The 20,071-nt window shown below is 41.3% G+C and overlaps 1 protein-coding gene across 4 annotated transcripts in view; it reads right to left on the bottom strand.

The window, feature by feature from the left end:
• Positions 1-20,071, bottom strand: part of Ca-alpha1D (Ca[2+]-channel protein alpha[[1]] subunit D) — a 1,069,984-nt gene that overhangs the window by 363,068 nt on the left and 686,845 nt on the right. For all 4 annotated transcript variants that reach the window (XM_067140589.2, XM_067140588.2, XM_067140586.2 and 1 more), the window contains one exon: positions 11,705-11,810. In XM_067140589.2, the coding sequence (XP_066996690.2) occupies positions 11,705-11,810 (106 nt within the window). The remainder of the gene's footprint in view (positions 1-11,704; positions 11,811-20,071) is intronic.

Raw genomic sequence — 20,071 nt, 5'->3', positions numbered from 1 at the left:
TCGTAGGATGTGTTGTCGTTTGGTGTTCTAACGAGGACGCTATCTGGTCCAGGGGACTGTATCGACAGCTGTTCGATTAATGGCCTCGGTAATTTCATTAACTAGATGTTAGTGGTTGTGTTTTCGGTTTCCTCGATAACAACGTTTTCTAGTACGGAGATGGGAGGCTTGTAAGAGGAACACTTGTGATCATTAGGAGAGGGGAGTTAGTCTGGGAAGAAACTATACTGCTGATGTATTCTTCTGGCAAGTCTCTGTATTGTTCCAAAGTAAGGATCGAACACATTTCCTACGCTGGTTGTAATTTTAAGTACTGAATAAGATAATACGGATCTTTTTAGATCTGTCCCTCTTGCTTGATCTTTCCACGTGGATTACTGCTCTGTCGGTATTCACTCTGATTATAGAAGTTTTTTTTTCATTTTGTGTACATCGTAAAATGTTTGGGATGGATGTTTTGGGCCTGGAATTAGTTGAATTGCACTGTAGATGAATTTTGTAAATTAATCTACTTTAATGTAGAAGTCTTTCTCATTGATGATACTTTGAAATGATATTTTCCAGTTCACCACTTGTGATTTTCAGGTTTATATGTCGGGATCGTCGGAAAGTTCATGCTCGGGAAACTTTTGAATTTTTATTTGAGAAGTCGTCGTCAGGTGGTAATGGAATAAAACGGCTCGTTAGCATTATCCAAGTCAGTCTGCCTTGTAGTCACCGCTTGTCGATGTTTACTAATGTGTACGTTCACACCGCGGTGGAAAATTATTTTCTACAATGCTCGGAACTTGAGTTCCTTTTGCTGGCAGGACCTAGTATTCACAGTGCACTATGTCTTCTGGTATGGGCTACAATAAATTTGTTTCATTGACCTGTCTTAGTCTCAGCCTTGGCTTTGACAATATGAAGGTGACTGAGTTATGAATGATGCTAGTGATGTCATTCCTTACGGAGCCTGTCCCTGCTATGGATGGTGTGAAAATGTTGCTCACAGGGTCAGTAGGTGCATGCATTTCAGTGGGCTTGGCAAAATGGTGGGTAACAGCAATTTCTGGCAACGGGAACGCAACGGGAAGTTACCTCACTCCTCATTTCCATAGTATGCCTCCACAGTGATGCCTAGGCCATCTATGGCAACTCATGCCGGAGCTTATGAAGATCAAACCAGCCTTCGTCTGAAACTCAAAATACATACGTTGGAGCTTGAGACAATTTATGAGTTTGACTAATCACGCCTCCCAGCCATATATGGACATGCAGTCCATCAGAACAATTTTCGTTTTGTTCATTTTCCTATGCTATTGTGTAAAGGAAAATGAACCTTAAATTGATTATACAGTAGGAATTAGGAAATACGTCATAGGAGCACACAGTACGGTACTGTACGGTCCATTTTCCTTTACACAATAGTATAGGAAGATGAACAAAACGAAAATTATTCTGATGGACTGCATATCCATATGTGGCTGGGAGGCGTGACCAGTCTTACGGAGAATAATAGACAGGAAGAGCATTGTGGAATACGACGTTCCGCTCCCGCAGCGACGATGTGTTATTTTATAAATAATTGCATCAGAATGTGTCGGCGTATTATGTAAAACAACCGCAATATTGTTAATCCCATGCTTAAAAGAATATCGAGTTAAATAGGCCAAAGCGTAGCCACTCAAATAAACAACAAATATCATGAACACCTTTGAATTGAGTATTGTTCGTTTCACATGCAAAAAATATCCTAATAAATACGTCCAGTTAACTTCAACATACGACGTAGCAACCGTGGCCACTCAGGTAAACAGCCAATTTGAACAAATATTTTGTTAAATTACTCGATGGAATATAGTGAACTCCATAAAATTCTAAAGTTATGCTAAACAGAATTCCTGCCGTTAATGTGTTAAATAATTAGTTAAATATAAGGCAACATATAAATAACTGAGAGGTTGAAGTATGTGCGTGTTCACTCAGTCACAGTGAAGATGTATTTACATTAACCTCTTGTGGGAATCCATCATCCTCCATTCACATCACATACAAAATCATCAACATTCCTGTAACTTCATCCAGGTGATTCCTTACCACTCTCTTCTTCTTTATTATGGATACCCTCCTGGTATCGTGCCCTCTAGCAACTATCCTTGTAAGTTACATAATCTTATTAGTAATATATCCTGAGTACAGGCCTTTGCTGACAAGATGTAGTATTTACAGTGCACTATGTCATCTGGTATGGGCTAGAAGAAAACTGTTACTTTCATTGAGCTGTCTCAGTCTTATACTTGGCTTTGACAATATGAAAGTGGCTGAGGTATGAGTGACGCTAGTAATGCCATTCCTTATGCAGCCAGTCCCTGCTATGAATGGTGTGAAAATGTCGCTCATAGGGTCGGCTGGTGCACGCATTTCAGTGGGCTTGGCCGACTGATGTGCAATAGCAACTTCTGGCTCAGTGAGGAAAGCAACGGGAAACTACCTAACTCCTCGTTTCTCTAGTACGCCTCTTCAGTGACACCTAGGCCATCTATGACAGTTAATGGTGAACTTGTTGAGGATCCAACCAGCCTTCGGGCTGAATACCCAACATACATCCTGCACTTCCATGAAGCGAAGTCCTCCTTCATTACTAAGCTCAATGAGGTCAAATTTATCTTATAAAATTAATGTTGTCATTGATATACTGTATGTGAGATCTGCTATACTGTAGGGTATGCATGGAAATCGAAGAGACATCTCTTCAGATTTGGACAATCTCTCTAAAGCAGACAAGATCCTGGTTCAAGAAATTGAGCCTCGTCCTAAAGGTTAATAATAATAATAATAATAATAATATATTATATTTTCCCCCCACTGATGTTTGTATTTCACATTTAAGGCCCTTTTTTGGAAGGAATTTTTAGCTGTATACTAGAGCTAAGTATGTCCTGATGGTATGTCTTATAAATCCCTCTAACTATATATGGCCTAAAAAGAAGTCGACCTGCCAGAATTGCCCCTCGAAAGGAATTCTTTAACGTGTTTGTAACTCTGCAGACACGTGTTTCTTATGTTAAATAACTCATCAGAGAAGATTTACGTGGTCTTATTTGGTTTAATTTGAATTAATCCTGCGCTCTCTTCAATCAAGTACCAACTTAACGATATTTCGGTCCTTGAGAATATTCTCGTGTCCATCATCACCTTCACCATCTCTCTACTTTAGCAGACAGACTTCAAAGTGAAGGGAAATTCATCGATAATTCGCCTCAAATCATTTCCTTTCGAGAAGATAGATAACTATTTAAATCGGATTTGGCCTAGTGGCTAAGAAATAATGATTTACGATTTATCAAGTGACATCCCATGCACTTGTTACAGGTATAAACGAGCACTGAGGGAGCACTGAATGATTCCATTACCATAATATTATTACGATTGCCCCTTCCCTCAATGTTCGCTTATCGATCACAGGGGCAGTCACGTGATTGCCAGTAGCCTGCAGGGTAGTGTTAAGAGGCTAGCCAGGTGGGTCCATGGTACATCCGGTCAGTGACTTTTGGTTCATCTGACAGTCATAGGCTTTTAATTGCTGCCTCCTCCTCTTTCGACACATACTGTACAAAAAATGGTACTTTCCCAACGTTTAGTAGGTGGACAGGTAGAGACAGATCAAGATAGAGAACACTGCTTTATTTTGGCATCACTGCTTTCCAACATAAACACCAAAGTTGGTCAAGCGTTTTGTCACAGCGTTTAGCCATAAAAGAGAGAAATTTACTTTGTTAACTTTATCTCGTCACCTCCTAAGAGCCCTTCGTACCGCCGTACTTTTCATCTTTTCGTTTAGCCATCCGTCACACAATTTCAACCACTCCCTATCACCCTCACAGTCATCCCATAAGCATGTGTATCTCATCTCATGAAGCGTAGCCCCTATGCGCTACGAACAATTAGCCATCATACCTCACCAAACCTACTCTTCTTCTTAGCATAGAGGCCCGACGTCACTACCACAACAAATTTATTTTGTTCGTCACCCACTTCAGAACGATTACGGTCAACTTGGACACTCAGAAGTGTACCCCCTGTCAGAGATGCTCTTATAACGTCTGGTCCAAATGAAGAGGCAGTTGTGGACGCTTTCCTCATATTAGTACACGGACACTTGCGCAACATATAACATATTCATGCATTCCACCTACAGCCGCTCCACGGACGTAATTTTGATGCTCCATTTTGTCAATGGGCATTACGCAGTATGACAATTGCTGCAGCTTTTTCTTGTCAAGAGTCATGTTTTAAGTTCAATCACGATTTCACAACAATGGTGCTGTGAATTGACACAATATGCACTATCAGAGCACCATTGTGTAAGACAGGACACATTTCGAGTGCAGTGGGGAGAAGATGCCTCGTGTGGGATCTTGGGCGACTACAAAATCGGACCATAATTCTTCGGCTGTGGGGAGTTCAATAAAGGCAACATGCTTCAGTGAGATGGCAACTAGTCACCGAAGCATGTACCCTGTTTCCTAGCTACAGACGACCATGTCGTAGTCCAACCTGGTTACGTAACACCCGATAAGGATGGTCCTTTTCGGGCCCAAAATAAAAATTCGCTTGTTAGAACAAATAGGTATGTGGCCGTATCACATCTACTTTAAGCGGCATAAAGCGATAGGAGGAAGTGTAGCAACTTGGCAATAGAACGTGTTTGCTGGCAGCTTGGCTCCCTTAGCAGCAGCGATGTGCGATTTCGCCACGGAGAGCCGTGGCGTATGATTGGCACTGTACAAACTATTCGAAGTCCTAATAGACACTTGCTGTTCAAATTAAGGCAGTGTTATTCGCAGATGTGATCTTTTCAAACATTCATTACAGTTTACGAATCTGAAATAATATTGGCGCTAATGACTTCATATATATTCTCGAGCATTAACTCACTGGTATAGTTGTACTAACGCGTTATAGGATCAGGTACGAATGTTTTCTGGTTGGCTATGATATACAAGTTCCTCGGGCTGCGTATCTAATAAGTATGGGGCGGGACGCCACCTGGTATACACAGAGTGTATGCCCTAAACCTCGGGACACGTTTTTCATACGTAGAAACCAAACCAAAACCAAATCCCATTGCACTACAGCCCTTGAAGGGCCTTGGTCTACCAAGCGACCACTGCTCAGCCCGAAGGCCTGCAGATTACCAGGTGTCGTGTGGTCAGCATGACGAATCTTCTCGGCCGTTATTCTTGGCTTTCTAGACCGGATTTTTTCATACGTAGAAGAAGAAAATATGTCGACATTGGTCTGGAGACACTTTATCTCCATGTTACAACTCATTTTCTATAACTCTACATAGTGCATTAATAATGGGAAACTCACAGCAACAGAACGTAGCAGCGTACTACATGAAATATCCAAAATGCCCTCCGCAATCTTCAACCCACTGTCGCAGTACATCCGGGATCCAGCGCGGCTGCGGGTTGATGCACGTATCGATGCTAACAGAGTCATTTCGAACATTTCTTGTTGTACGCTGCTACGTTCTATTCCCGTTATTTTCGCAAGAAAAATGAAATGGCGTATGGATTTCGCGCCGAGAGTGTCCGAGAACAAGTTCGGCTCGTTCAGATGCAAGCCTTTTGATTTGACACCCATAGGCGACCCGTACGTCGTGATGAGGATGAAATGATGATGAAGGCAACATATACACTCAGCCCCCATGCCAGCGGAAGTAACCAATTTTAGTTAAAATTCCCGACCCTGCCGGGAATCGAGCCCGGGGCCTCTGCGACCAAAGACTACCACGCTAACCATTTAGCCATGGGGTGAGCAGTTTCCCATTATTAACGCACTGTCTGTGTAGAGTTGCAGGAAATTAGTTCCAACATGGAAATAAAGCGTCTCCGGAACCACGTCCATATAACATATTTCCTTCTTCCACATGGAACGAATGCGTCGCGGAAGTTTGGCCGTATCTCATTATTACACCCTGTATATCAGCTTCTTCTATCGATCGACTAATAATGGCTGAACCTTATCTGCATTGAATCCAGCTGTGGAATCCGTGATGAAGCCTACGATGATTGTACATTGTATGATTAATGGGAAAACTGAAACAACACTATGCTATTAAACATGCAAATACACAACATGAGTCCACCCATATGAGATAGTGAAGATTGTAAAGGTGAACCCAGAACCCTATTCTACATGACAGACAAGAAGCTAAATTAATCAATCAGTCGTATGAAATGATTAGACTAGTGTTCATACATGGCTCATCCTTATTAAGGGCTTCTTCAGTTAACTATAGGTTACTTTGATCTGTATGTGCATTATCAGATTTCCTATTATCCATTACAATATACAAGTTCATCGGACACATGTATACTGGATGAAAGTAAGTTACCAACGGAGAAAAAGTAAAGATATTTAATAGATTTAATACAACTGAACAATCGAAAATAGAAGTTATCATTAAGAACAAGGAAACTGAGGAAACCAAGAAGTTATCCGCGTGGAGCGGGGGCAGATACTTCTTTTATCTTTCCAATTAATTAAGTGTAGTAAAGGGGGGTAGCAGCCTTTCGGTAGTTGCAAGGGCGGCAGTCTAGATGATTGACTGATACGGCCTTGTAATAATACTCAACATAGCTCAGCTGTGTTGATACTGCTACACGGCTGAAAGCAACGGGAAACTACAGCCGTAAATACCTCCTGAGGACATGCAGCTCTCTCTGTATGAATGATGTACTGATGATGGCTCCCTCCCGGGTAAAATATTCCGGAGGTAAACTAGTCCCCCATTCGGATCTCCGGGTGGGGACTACACGAGAGGGGGAGATCATCAGGAAGATGGATACTGACATTCTGCGAGTCGGAGCGTGGAATGTTAGAAGTTTGAATCGTTGTGGTAGGTTAGAGAATTTGAAAAGGGAGATGGATAGGCTAAAGTTAGATGTAGTTGGTATAAGTGAAGTACGTTGGCAGGAAGAACAGGATTTTTGGTCAGGCGACCACCGAATTATCAACACGAAATCAAACAGGGGAAATGCAGGAGTTGGTTTAATAATGAATAAGAAAATAGGGCAGCGGGTAAGCTACTACGACCAGCATAGTGAAAGAATTATTGTCGTCAAGATAGACACCAAACCAATGCCCACCACAATAGTGCAGGTCTATATGCCTACTAGTTCAGCGGATGATGAAGAAATTGAAAGAATATATGAGGAGATAGAAGATTGAATACAATATGTAAAAGGTTATGAGAATCTAATTGTGATGGGAGACTGGAATGCAGTGGTAGGCCAAGGAAGAGAAGGTAGTACAGTAGGAGAATTTGGATTGGGACAAAGGAACGAAAGAGGAAGTCGGCTGGTTGAATTCTGCACTGATCATAATTTAGTCCTTGCCAATACTTGGTTCAAACACCACAAACGACGGCTGTATACGTGGACGAGACCTGGAGACACTGGAAGGTATCAAATAGACTTCATTATGATTAGGCAGAGATTCAGAAACCAGGTGTTGGATTGCAAAACTTTCCCAGGAGCAGACGTAGACTCTGACCACAACTTGTTGGTCATGAAATGCCATCTGAAGTTGAAGAAATTGAAGAAAGGAAAGAATGCAAAAAGATGGGATCTAGGCAAGTTGAAAGAAAAGAATGTGAGGGATTGTTTCAAGGAACATGTTACACAAGGACTAAATGAAAAGGCTGAAGGAAACACTATAGAGGAAGAGTGGAGAGTCATGAAAAATGAAGTCAGTAGGGCTGCTGAAGAAATGTTAGGAAGGAAGAAAAGATCCACTAAGAATCAGTGGATGACTCAGGAGATACTAGACCTGATTGATAAACGACGAAAATACAAGAATGCTAGAAATGAAGAGGGCAGAAAAGAATACAGGCGATTAAAGAATCAAGTGGATAGAAAGTGCAAGGTAGCTAAGGAAGAATGGCTGAAGGAGAAGTGCAAGGATGTCGTAGGTTGTATGGTCCTGGGAAAGGTAGATGCTGCATACAGGAAAATCAAGGAAACCTTTGGAGAAAGGAAATCTAGGTGCATGAATATTAAGAGCTCAGATGGAAAGCCAGTTCTAGGGAAAGAAGACAAAGCAGAAAGATGGCAGGAGCATATCCAACAGTTGTATCAAGGTAAAGATGTAGATAATTTCGTTCTGGAACATGAAGAGGCTGTTGATGCTGATGAAATGGGAGACCCAATTTTGAGGTCAGAGTTTGACAGAGCTGTGAGTGACCTAAATAGGAACAAGGCACCTGGAGTTGATGATATTCCCTCTGAATTACTGACTGCCTTAGGAGAAACCAGCATGGCAAGGTTATTTCATTTAGTGTGTAAGATGTATGAGACAGGAGAAGTCCCATCCGATTTTCGGCAGAATGTTGTTATACCTATTCCCAAGAAAGCCGGTGCTGACAGGTGTGAAAACTACCGCACCATTAGTTTAGTATCTCTTGCCTGCAAAATTTTAACACGTATTATTTACAGACGAATAGAAAAACAAGTTGAAGCTGAGTTGGGAGAAGATCAATTTGGCTTCAGAAGAAATGTAGGAACACGTGAAGCAATCCTGACTTTACGTCTGATCTTAGAGGATCGAATCAAGAAGGACAAGCCCACGTACATGGCATTTGTAGATCTAGAAAAGGCATTCGATAATGTTGATTGGACCAAGCTATTTATGATTCTGAAGATGATAGGGATCAGATACCGAGAACGAAGAATTATCTACAATCTGTATAAAAATCAGTCTGCAGTGATAAGAATCGAGGGCTTTGAAAAAGAAGCAGCAATCCAGAAAGGAGTGAGGCAAGGCTGCAGTTTGTCCCCTCTCCTTTTCAATGTTTACATAGAACAGGCAGTAAAGGAAATCAAAGAGAAATTTGGAAAGGGAATCACAGTCCAAGGAGAGGAAATCAAAACCTTGAGATTTGCCGATGATATTGTTATTTTATCTGAGACTGCAGAAGATCTCGAGAAGTTGCTGAATGGTATGGATGAAGTCTTGGGTAAGGAGTACAACATGAAAATAAATAAGTCCAAAACAAAAGTAATGAAGTGCAGCCGAACGAAGGCAGGTGATGTAGGAAATATTAGATTAGGAAACGAAGTCTTAAAGGAAGTAGATGAATATTGTTACTTGGGTAGTAAAATAACTAACGGTGGCAGAAGTAAGGAGGACATAAAATGCAGACTAGCACAAGCAAGGAAGAGCTTTCTTAAGAAAAGAAATTTGCTCACTTCAAACATTGATATCGGAATTAGAAAGATGTTTTTGAAGACTTTCGTGTGGAGCGTGGCATTGTATGGAAGTGAAACATGGACGATAACTAGCTCAGAAAGAAAGAGAATAGAAGCTTTTGAAATGTGGTGTTACAGAAGACACCCAGGACTTGTTCAGTTTGTTTTTGAAGGAAGTGTAGGTGGTAAGAACGGTAGGGGTAGACCAAGGTATGAATATGACAGGCAGATTAGAGCAGATGTAGGATGCAATAGTTACGTAGAAATGAAAAGATTAGCACAGGATAGGGTGGCATGGAGAGCTGCATCAATCCAGTCTATGGACTGATGACTCAAACAACAAAAACAGTTGGCAAAAAATTGTTGATAGAATTTACATATTTAGAACCATAGGTAAACAAGTAAAGCTGAATATGAACACGATTATGAACTAGTAATGAGATTCACAGTTCAAATTAACTATATTTTAATGTTCAAGTACAAAACTATTCTTCTGCATATTCTTTCTTTATTTCTTTCTTTATTTCTTTCTTTCTTAATCTGTTTACCCACCAGGGTTGGTTTTTTCTCGGACTCAGCCTCAAGGGCAGTGACCTGGAGCGTGAGACTTTGGGTCGAGGATACAACTGGGAAAGAGGACCAGTACGTCGCCCAGGCAGGTTCACCTGCTATGCTGAACAGGGACCTCGTGGGGGGATGGGAAGATTGGTAGGGTTAGACAAGGAAGAGGGTGGGAACGGCCGTGGCCTTAAGTTAGGTACCATCCCGGCATTTGCCTGGAGCAGAAGTGGGAAACCACGGAATCGTACCAACCTCTACTCAGTTCACATCCCGAGGGCGAGTGGACCCCATTCCAGCCCTCATACCACTTTTCAAATTTCGTGGCAGAGCCAGGAATCGAACCCGGCCTCCGGGGGTGGCAGCTAATCACACTAACTACTACACCACAGAGGCGATCTTCTTCTGCATATTAAGGAATGAAATGATCTTCGAGACAATAAATCAAGAAGGAATTATGCTTAGACCATGACAATGAAGCTGTCAGACAAATATGAAGTGAGGAGACCTGCAAGGCCACACTCTCACAGACATTAAAATTACTAAAATCACTGAAGGATAGGAGGTTGAACCATTATTCGAAGCTATTAACGGATAAACAGTATGATATACTTTCTTTCTTACTTTCTTTCTTTCTTTCTTTCTTTCTTTCTTTCTTAATCTGCTTACCCTTCAGGGTTGGTTTTTCCCTCGGACTCAGCGAGGGATCCCACCTCTAACACCTCAAGGGCAGTGTCCTGGAGCGTGAGACATTGGGTCGGGGGATACAACTGGAGAGGATGACCAGTACCTCGCTCAGGTGGCCTCACCTGCTATGCTGAACAGGAGCCTTGGTGGGGTATTCGAAGGGATAGACAAGAAAGAGGGAAAGAAGCGGCCGTGGCCTTAAGTTAGGTACCATCCCGGCATTTGCCTGAAGGAGAAATGGGAAACCACGGGAAACCAATTCCAGGATGGCAGAGGTGGGAATCAAATCCACCTCCACTCAGTTGACCTCCCGAGGCTGAGTGGACAACGTTCCAGCCCTCATACCACTTTTCAAATTTCGTGGCAGAGCCAGGAATCGAACCCGGGCCTCCAGGCGGTGAGAGGTAATCACACTAACCACTACACCACAGAGGCGGACATGGTATACTTTCTAAACTTTAGTGTTCTTCCATTAAAAGGAAAGTTTGAAACTAATGTTGGAATTTATTAACGTTGTTGTAGCAACTACATTATTATTAAAGAAAAATGAACAAAAGGTTAAAGATGGACTATTACAAATTACAGCAGAAGAATTGAGACACATCCAATGCCTTAACACTTAATCTAACTACAAGTTAAAAGTGGTACTCAAATTACTCAGCTCTAGTTACAGATGTCGATTTAGAAAGGCAAGAATAACGGCCGAGAGGATTCGTCGTGTTGACCACACGACACCTCGTAATCTCCAGGCCTTTGGGCTGAGCAGCGGTCGCTTGGTAGGCCAAGGCCCTTCAAGGGCTGTAGTGCCATGGGATTTGGTTTGGTTTTTAGTTACAGATGTTAGATATGTGACTGTATGTTGAGGAGTATCATTAAAAAATTACCAATTTCATCAACTCTAGTGTGTCAATAAATGTTATTTTAATAATTAAGGGTCCTCTCTCTATTTTACGTGGACAGATAATCTAAAAAACTTATATTGAAGCTATTAATGTTATTTAGCTTCAAAATTATATAGCATTTCATTACGGGTTAAGAATGACAATGATGAGTCAGTCGACTTCATCTTCGATATCTTGAAACTTAACTAGAACTGAACAACAGATTAACACTTTTATTACGATTTTCTAACTTCCACACGAGTAGTTCTCTAGCACATACTTGGTAAGCTTAACTTTACTATTCACAACTACAGTTATTTCAGATCTGTTACTTACCAAGTAAGCGTTCGTGTAATTGGAATCGCCGTTAGGATAGGGGGTGTACACAGCCAAGGCAACGCAGTTTGCAAAGATGGTCAGCAGAATCAGGTACTCGAAAGGTCTGAACAATGTTAAGGTCAATATTTTAACACATTCATCACAATATTTACACACACGTACAATGATAATAACAAAATACTAATAATAAAATAATAATAATAATAATAATAATAATAATAATAGCAAAGTCATCACCGTACAGGCCATGAAGGCCCCGGGAGGGGTGGATAATAAAGGCTTCCGTTATCCGTAACCTCTGCACTTGATGGGGTAGACTGGTTAGCTCTACGCCCGGCCGCCTTTGCCCCCAGGAATTAACCTGGTACTCATTTTTGGTGCAGGCTGAGTGAACCTCAGGACCATGTGCACCTCGAGAAGTGGAAATAATAATAATCGTAACAATCACACTTTTACTCTTTTTTTTTTTTTTTTTTTCAAAAAGGACATCTCTAGAATAGCCAGATATGTATGTTACTCGTAGAACAAAGTTGTGTTATTGTTCTTTTTTTTCAAAAAGGACATCTCTAGAATAGCCAGATAGGTTACTCGTAGAACAAAGTTGTGTTATTGTTCTTCCTGACCACCATCTACGAACCCATAACTACCAGACGGCAGCGGAGACTCGAGTAAATGAAAATGTATAAGACCACTAAAAGCAATAATAAGCACACGGTATTGTATGTTCCTCGCTTTTAATATTGTATGTCTTAATTTTAATTATTTTAAAGCCAGGCTGAGTGGTTCAGACGGTTGAGGCCCTGGCCTTGTGACTCCAACTTGGCAGGTTCGATCCAGACTCAGTCCGGTAGTATTTGAAGGTGCTCAAATAAGTCAGCCTCGTGTCGGTAGATATACTGGCACGTAAAAGAACCCCTGCGGGACTAAATTCCGGCACCTCTGCGTCTCCTAAATCCGTAAATGTAGTTATTATGAATTATTTTAAAATAAAATTCACCTCCTATGTGGATACCCACAACACACGTTATGTCTATAACTATAGGTTCATTTGTTTCTGACAAAAGTGGGCCTTCGAGGAACTAATACAATACCATGCGCTCATTCTCTTTTCGGGAGACTGTACATAATTAGCTCTATACGAAACATCGCTTTTGAAATCAAGCTAAGAATGTATTTATTTAGTCCCGGGAGTGTCCCTGGTGCAGTCCTTGCAACACATACGCTTCAACGAGGTTGGGCAGCATCTGCCGCGTATGGGAACTGCGTGTTGCTTGTATTGGAGGACAGCGTTTTGTGTGAGTTGCAGGAATGTTGGGGACAGTACAAACACTCAGCCCCCGAGCCAGGGAAAATAACCATTTAAGGTTAAAATCTCCGACCCGACCGGGAATCGAACCCGGGGCCCTTTGAAACGCAAGCACTACGCTGACAATTCAGCCAAGGATCCGAACGCAAGAAAGGATCACTGATAAGAGCAGAATGCAGAACAATTCATTCAAATGCCTTATTTCGTTCAGCGTATCGGGTGAAGGACTCCGTTATAAATACCTGCCTTCAAACACACAGAATAGCTAGTCAGGTGATGCTAGTGAGAACGTTAGGGAAAGTGATAAGTAAGGAAAACTGATTTCCCGCTTTCATCTGGGCTAAAAGGCGTCACTTTTCCAGTGCTCTTTTCCCCATCGATCTGTCGTCAAGGATGGAGGGAAGGTGGCAAGTGTACTTACCACAAAACCATATCCGCCTCTTAAAGTAAATCATACAAAAACTATAATATTAAACAATTTTCTGGTCAAATAAAAAATATAAGGATATTCGTATTCTTAACTTGTAGTACGGATACCTAAAACATAGTGGAAGGACGTGGAAACTCACTTTACTAATTGATTGTCAAGAAAATATACTAGTATCCTACATACACATCAAATCGTAATACCCAAAATGTACAAAATGTATGACAATGTTGAGATCTATCTCAAAACTGGAATGATTGTACGTCAAATCAACTTAATTCTTTATTATTAACAGATGCATCACAATTGGGGAATGTGCCGGTGGCAATAATCACTTAGAGTAGTTTGATAATGACGTAAACATAAAACTAGCTTAATCTTACAACACCAACATATACAAATTCATACGTACCCTAAATTATTCAGTAAGTGCGGCAAGTATCCAGTAATCGGGAGATAGTGAGTTCGAGTCCCACTGTCGGCAGCCCTGAAGATGGTTTTCCGTGGTTTTCCATTTTCACACCACGCAAATGCCGGGGCTGTACCTTAATTAAGGCCACGGCCGCTTCCTTCCACTTCCTAGGCCTTTCCTATCCCATCGTCGCCATAAGACCTATCCGTGTCAGTGCGACGTAAAGCAAAAAAAAAAAATTCAGATGCCTTAATACTTTAATATTGCGATTTACACTGGAATGAGCATTACATTAAAACATGACACTATCAAATACAAATTTTCACACAATTTACACGAAATTTTCACACAATTTACAGAATGGTGGAATCTATTTTTGAAGCATCCTACATTTACGGGAAAAGGCTCTGAGACAGCTGCAGGTAACGCATTCCAATCAGCAATTCCCCAATTTACAAACGAATATTTACCATAAATTTCTGCGGTCTACCTTTTACTTTACGGGATGATCTGTCCTACTTTTATGTAACAGAGCTCTCCTAGTCGACTGTTCATCTCTCCCCAACTGGTTTATTCGTATGGCAAATAACCGTGTTCGTTTCCTCGAACTAAATAGTCTGCATTTGGGGAAAATACATTAAAATAATAACACGCTTGCAACCAGAAGTCTAATGGATAACCGGAGAGTTTCTCATGCAACGTTGTTGGGAATAATAGGACTGACGATCTATTTTTTGAGTAAACTAGTTCCTTCCGCGTTTAAAATAATGAATTCATACTGATATAGATGCTTCATTATGTATGGCTCTTTGGTTAAATGGTCAACATAATGGCCTTCGGGCAAGAGGGCCCTGGGTTCGGTTCCTTGCCGGATCGAGGATTTTAACTGCGTTTAATTAATTCCTCTGGCTCAGGGACCGGGAGATTGTGTTCGTCACAATACACTCTCTTCATATTCGTACAATCGATGACAATCCACAGAAATGCGCAAAAGTAGATACATGCCACGAGGTGTTGGCGTCCAGGAATAGCAACCGGCCGTAAAACTGGTCCAAATCCACACCAAGTACCATCCCCAATAAAGTGGGAAGCAGGCCAAGAAGACGCAGAGGATAGGTGTTCATAAGCTAGTATATCTGGAGTCAGTAAAATGACACTAATTTTTCCTTAACCAACCCGCATTCTTTTGATTCACGGATCTCTACCTCCCTGTATTGTATGAAAACCTACAACCTGTTTTCCAGTCAATAACCGGATCAAGGATGGGATGAATGAAGCCCCCAACTTGCGGCGAGGATACGAATTGTGCCGGCTGCCGAGGCCTGACGCACTCCTCTGGGGCAATGATTAATGACTGACAGATGAAATGAAATGATAATCGAGAGTGTTGCTGGAATGAAAGATGTCAGGGAAAGCCGGAGTACCCGCCTCCGCTTTGTCCAGCACAAATCTCACATGGAGTGATCGGGATTTGAACCACGGTATCCAGCGGTGACAGGCCGGCGCACTGCCGCCTGAGCCACGGAGGCTCTTCCCTGTATTGAAATATTTCTAATACCAATGAACTAACTACTTTTACGGTCTTCGGAGACGCCAAGGTGCCGGAATTTAGTCCCGCAGGAGTTCTTTTACGTGCCAGTAAATCTACCGACACGAGGCTGTCGTATTTGAGCACCTTCAAATACCACCGGACTGAGCCGGGATCGATCCTGCCAAGTTGGGGTTAGAATGCCAGCGCCTTAACCGCCTGAGCCACTCAGCCCGGCACTGGAGAGTATCAACAATTGCTGTAGACACCTCGTTCTCCTGATACGAACCCCGTCGAACATTTGAATCGGTTATTTTTAAAACCCCTTAAGTCTCTCATTTCGTAATTGTCATATTATGTGAGAAAATGAAAGCTGCAACATAGGTGCATCATTCTCTGCAGAAATCCCATAAGTCCGATGAATGGAATGGAGGACACTGGGAACTTTGGGTATGGTTTCGAAACCCTCTAAATCATTGATTTTCTGGGTTTATGAACGTAAATATTGTTGACTACAACTCCTGGAGACCTCTACTGTTCATAAAGTCTGCCCTGTCCATTGAATACCCATGGGAAGGGAGTTGCTCGGGATATGAAATGAAGTTCGAGGTGTCACAGTATAGCTATTTCGTGTATTATAGGGACCACTTTGGTATAGTTAATACTACCCAATACGTTGATGGTCTTATAAGCTAAAACCTAAGGCTTCTTAATAGTACTCCCAATGCCAATGTTATGCCAGAAAAAAAAGAGCGTGCAAACAGGACCTTCCATTTAATATACCGAAAATGGAGGTTTTGAAAAAAATTGGAATGATACATACCGAATGAAGGGGAAATTCAAAGATCTTGGAAAGCCGTGTATGACTGAGATATCACTGACAGAGAGACTATTTAAAAAGGATTGTTAATTTCAAAATCATTCCTACGCTGTGTACATTCATAAAAAGGAATTTTCTTAATTTTCTAGCACTGTTTTTACTAATTGACTTGGAAATTATTTTATAGATGAATATTGTAATTCAACATATTATTGTAAGGAACACGTGCACTGTTATGATAAAAATTCTTCACTAGTTTTTGAAATCTCGTAAGTCGTGAACATTTAAACCAGTTTTGCAACAATTGTAATATTTATACAAGCAAATTATTACATATCTCCATGGCATGCTGAATCAAGGATTAAGTTTAGAAGCAATAAAAGCATTTAAAAGTTCTCTACGTAATAATTTATCCAGTTTTCTTATTTTCCCACAAATTTACCATTCTTGAGTTACGGGGTTTTAAAAATAACCGATTCATTTATGGGACGTGATGACGAGGTCCATTCACTCTCAAGACACTTCACCTACAAATAGCAAAAAGCTTTGGGTAGCTATTTAAACTTTGAGTCAGAATCTCTCCACCGGTGATTCTTCCACTTGTGGAATCTTTTAGGGGGACGTAACACAATAACATTACTTACCAAAAGTTTGAAGATGCACGCAGTTGTTAATCCAAGTGCAATTAGTTAAGGTAGACGCGGCTGAAAAGTATTCTACCATCCGTCCCGAACATAATCGGAATGAACTCGCCCGTGAACAGCGAAACAGCGACGTACCCTTAAGCGTTCCTCTATAGTTAGTCTTGTTTGTGCTATGAAGTATGATGATGATGATAATAATAATAATATAGTATTATTAATAACTATTATTAATATAATATAATATAATATATTATTATTATTATTATTATTATTATTATTATTATTATTATTATTATTATTATTATTATTATTATTATTATTATTATTATTATTATTATTATTATTATTATTATTATTTCGTGTGGGTATTTCTATCTTGGTGCAGCCCTTGTAAGGCAGTCCCACCGAAGTTTATTGCGTGTTATTGTATTGGAGGATAGTGTTGTGTGCGGTGTGTAAGTTGCAGGGGCATTGGGGATAGTACAAACACCCAGTCCCCTGGCCACTGAAATTTACCATTAAGGTTAAAGTATCCGAACAAGATGGGAATCGAACCCGGGGCCATCTGAACCGAAGAGCACTACGTTGAAAATTCAGCCGAGGAGCCGGACGTGCTCTGAAGTAAGAAATATAGATTTTTCAAGAACAGCGTGCAAATATTAAATGTTATCTCTGTGTGGGGAGAAACACTTTGAGATTCATTCACAATGACAATTTACCACGACTCTACGATGGCGAGACCGAATGTGCTCGACTGGCACCAACACTTTACAGAGATCAGTGAATCCGTCCCAATAATGATTACTCTCATCGATCTGTCCTTACCAAATTCATTCCTGGTGGCAAAGGAGTAAACAAGAAAATCGTCATTGCACCTGCGAAAACCGCTATGTGACAACATTTTTGGAGAAATACCGACCCGCGGCAAACATATTATGAAGAGCGAAAATTCCTTAACAATACTCGCACAATATTGAACCTCAGATGACAGGACCTTTCTAAGCTAAAATATTTCACAGAGTAGTTGTTTTCAGTTGCAATGGCGATATTTTACGCCGTTTGGGGGAGTGCGTCTGTCGTAAACGGCCTTAAGATGTGGTGAAGTGGACAAAGGTACCTGAACATCAGGCCTATGATCTCTCAGGGTTTCTTGTCAAACACAGAGCTTCTGTACTTCAGTGTTTTGCCTATTTTCCCGGCCTAGTCTCCTACGACTATTTCCTAGGATGATAAAATATCTGAACTGATGTAATACTGTGTCAGAAAATATGATATCAAAGCAGCATCACTGGAGAGAATATGGGAGATTGCAGAACATGACTTCCAGTAGTCCTTCCAGACGCTTTATCAACTCTGTAGCCATCCTAGGGGATTACACTGAAGATGGTTGTACGCCCGTATTTTATTCATGGCGAGGAAAAATACGCCAAATCCCCGAACGTTTGGATTCTAGGTCAGCAGCTCTTCACTCTGACCGGCCAACCGAGCAGAGGAGGGGTGGCCACGGGTCTACCGTGGCTCTATGCCTCTGCATTCGGGAGACGGGACAGGGATGGACCTCACGGCTGGCCCCAACCGTCGGCTGTTCTGCTAATGGTTTACCGCGCTTTTCCATTCTCCTGCACTAAGACGAATGCCGGGACAGTTCCTAACATAGGCCACGGCCTCCAACCACCTCACCTTCTCCGAGCACCTGCTTCACCATTACAAATCTCCCGGCCTGAGAGACGGCGTCACCTCTAAGAGGCCCACCTCCCCCTTTAGGGGAGGAATGTAAACATTTTTAGTAGTAGTTGGATTCTACAACACGTGAAGACTAAATACCTGCTGTTGGTTTCCAAAAAGAGCCCTCCGCTTGTCTCAGTTCCGCTCTAGACTCTCTCATAGGTGATTGTGTTGTATTTGATACATGTTCATCACAAATGTATTGACAATATGAAACAAATGAGCTGGATCAACAGCAGTTTGCAAAACCGATTTCGTTTGAAATAAGACTGGTCCACATGATGCGTTCTTTCACTTATTTTATGAACCGGGGATTTTATGGTCATTATTAAATTAGAGCCTATGACCAAATTCGAAGTGCAGTAGAATCGTAGGATAAAAATTTACACTGATTGAAATATGAGTGGAGAGATATAGAATATTTAATTATTTTAAATCAACTAGAGCCTCCGTAGCTCAGGCGGCAGCGCTTCAGCCTCTCACCACTGGGTTCCGTGGTTCAAATCCCGATCACTCCATGTGAGATTTGTGCTGGATAAAGCGGTGGTGGGACAGGTTTTTCTCCGGGTACTCCGGTTTTCCCTGCCATCTTTCATTGTATCAATACTCTCCAGTTTAATTTTATTTCATCTCTCATTCATTAATCTTTGCCCGAAAAGAGTGCGACAGACTTCGTTAGCCGGCAAAATTCCCATCCTCCCCGCTAGAAGAGGCTCCACTCATTCCATTCCTGATCCGGCCTAGTCACTGCAAACAGGCTGTGGATTTTCACTTTCAATCATTTTAAGCAAACTGTTTAATCAGTACTGGGGCAGTTTGGAACTGAACTCCAGTAGAGTAGCAGATTCAGTTGAATGAAAGTAGTTCAAGAGAGAGGTATACGAATTGTTGATGATACCGAATCTCTATAATGTGTGATACCTCAGCGTCAAGTACCAAAGGGTTTATTCAATAGAGTTTGTCAAAGCAATACCCATTCGTTCCGTAATTACTTCATTAACGAGCACGCTGAAGCGAAAGTTCCACATAGTCACTAAACGAGGCTCTACGTATGTAGGGATGTTACCACTGTAATCACAATCTTGTCATTGGGAGATGGTCAACGTCTATGTGGCCTATCGACATTAGGCACTAGTATAGTAGTCAGCCGAAGGTCGTATCCTATCCCCGCTACGATGGTTCTCAGACGAGAGGTAATAACGTGTCAGGCCCCCGTCCCCAGCACAAATTATTAATTTATTAAAGTAGACATCATAGTTTGAATTGTTAATCAGATTCTCTTTTGAGTCTTTGTTCGTGATACGTAGCAGTTTCTTATTCAAGATTCAAGTCTTTATCCACAAACACGCGTACAGAATGCTGTCAGTTTGTATACTTATTTATTTCAAGTTAACTTCACATAAACGTACACATAATCTAATCAACTGCTGTCACAAACAAAATACACACATCAACAAACCGCCATTTTTAACAATTACCCATCACAGCAGACAGTTGAAACA

This window comes from Anabrus simplex, chromosome 2 (assembly GCF_040414725.1).
Source record: "Anabrus simplex isolate iqAnaSimp1 chromosome 2, ASM4041472v1, whole genome shotgun sequence".
Lineage (NCBI taxonomy): Eukaryota > Metazoa > Arthropoda > Insecta > Orthoptera > Tettigoniidae > Anabrus > Anabrus simplex.
Note: the sequence above shows the minus strand (reverse complement) of the source record. Positions and strands in the feature narration are given on the sequence as shown.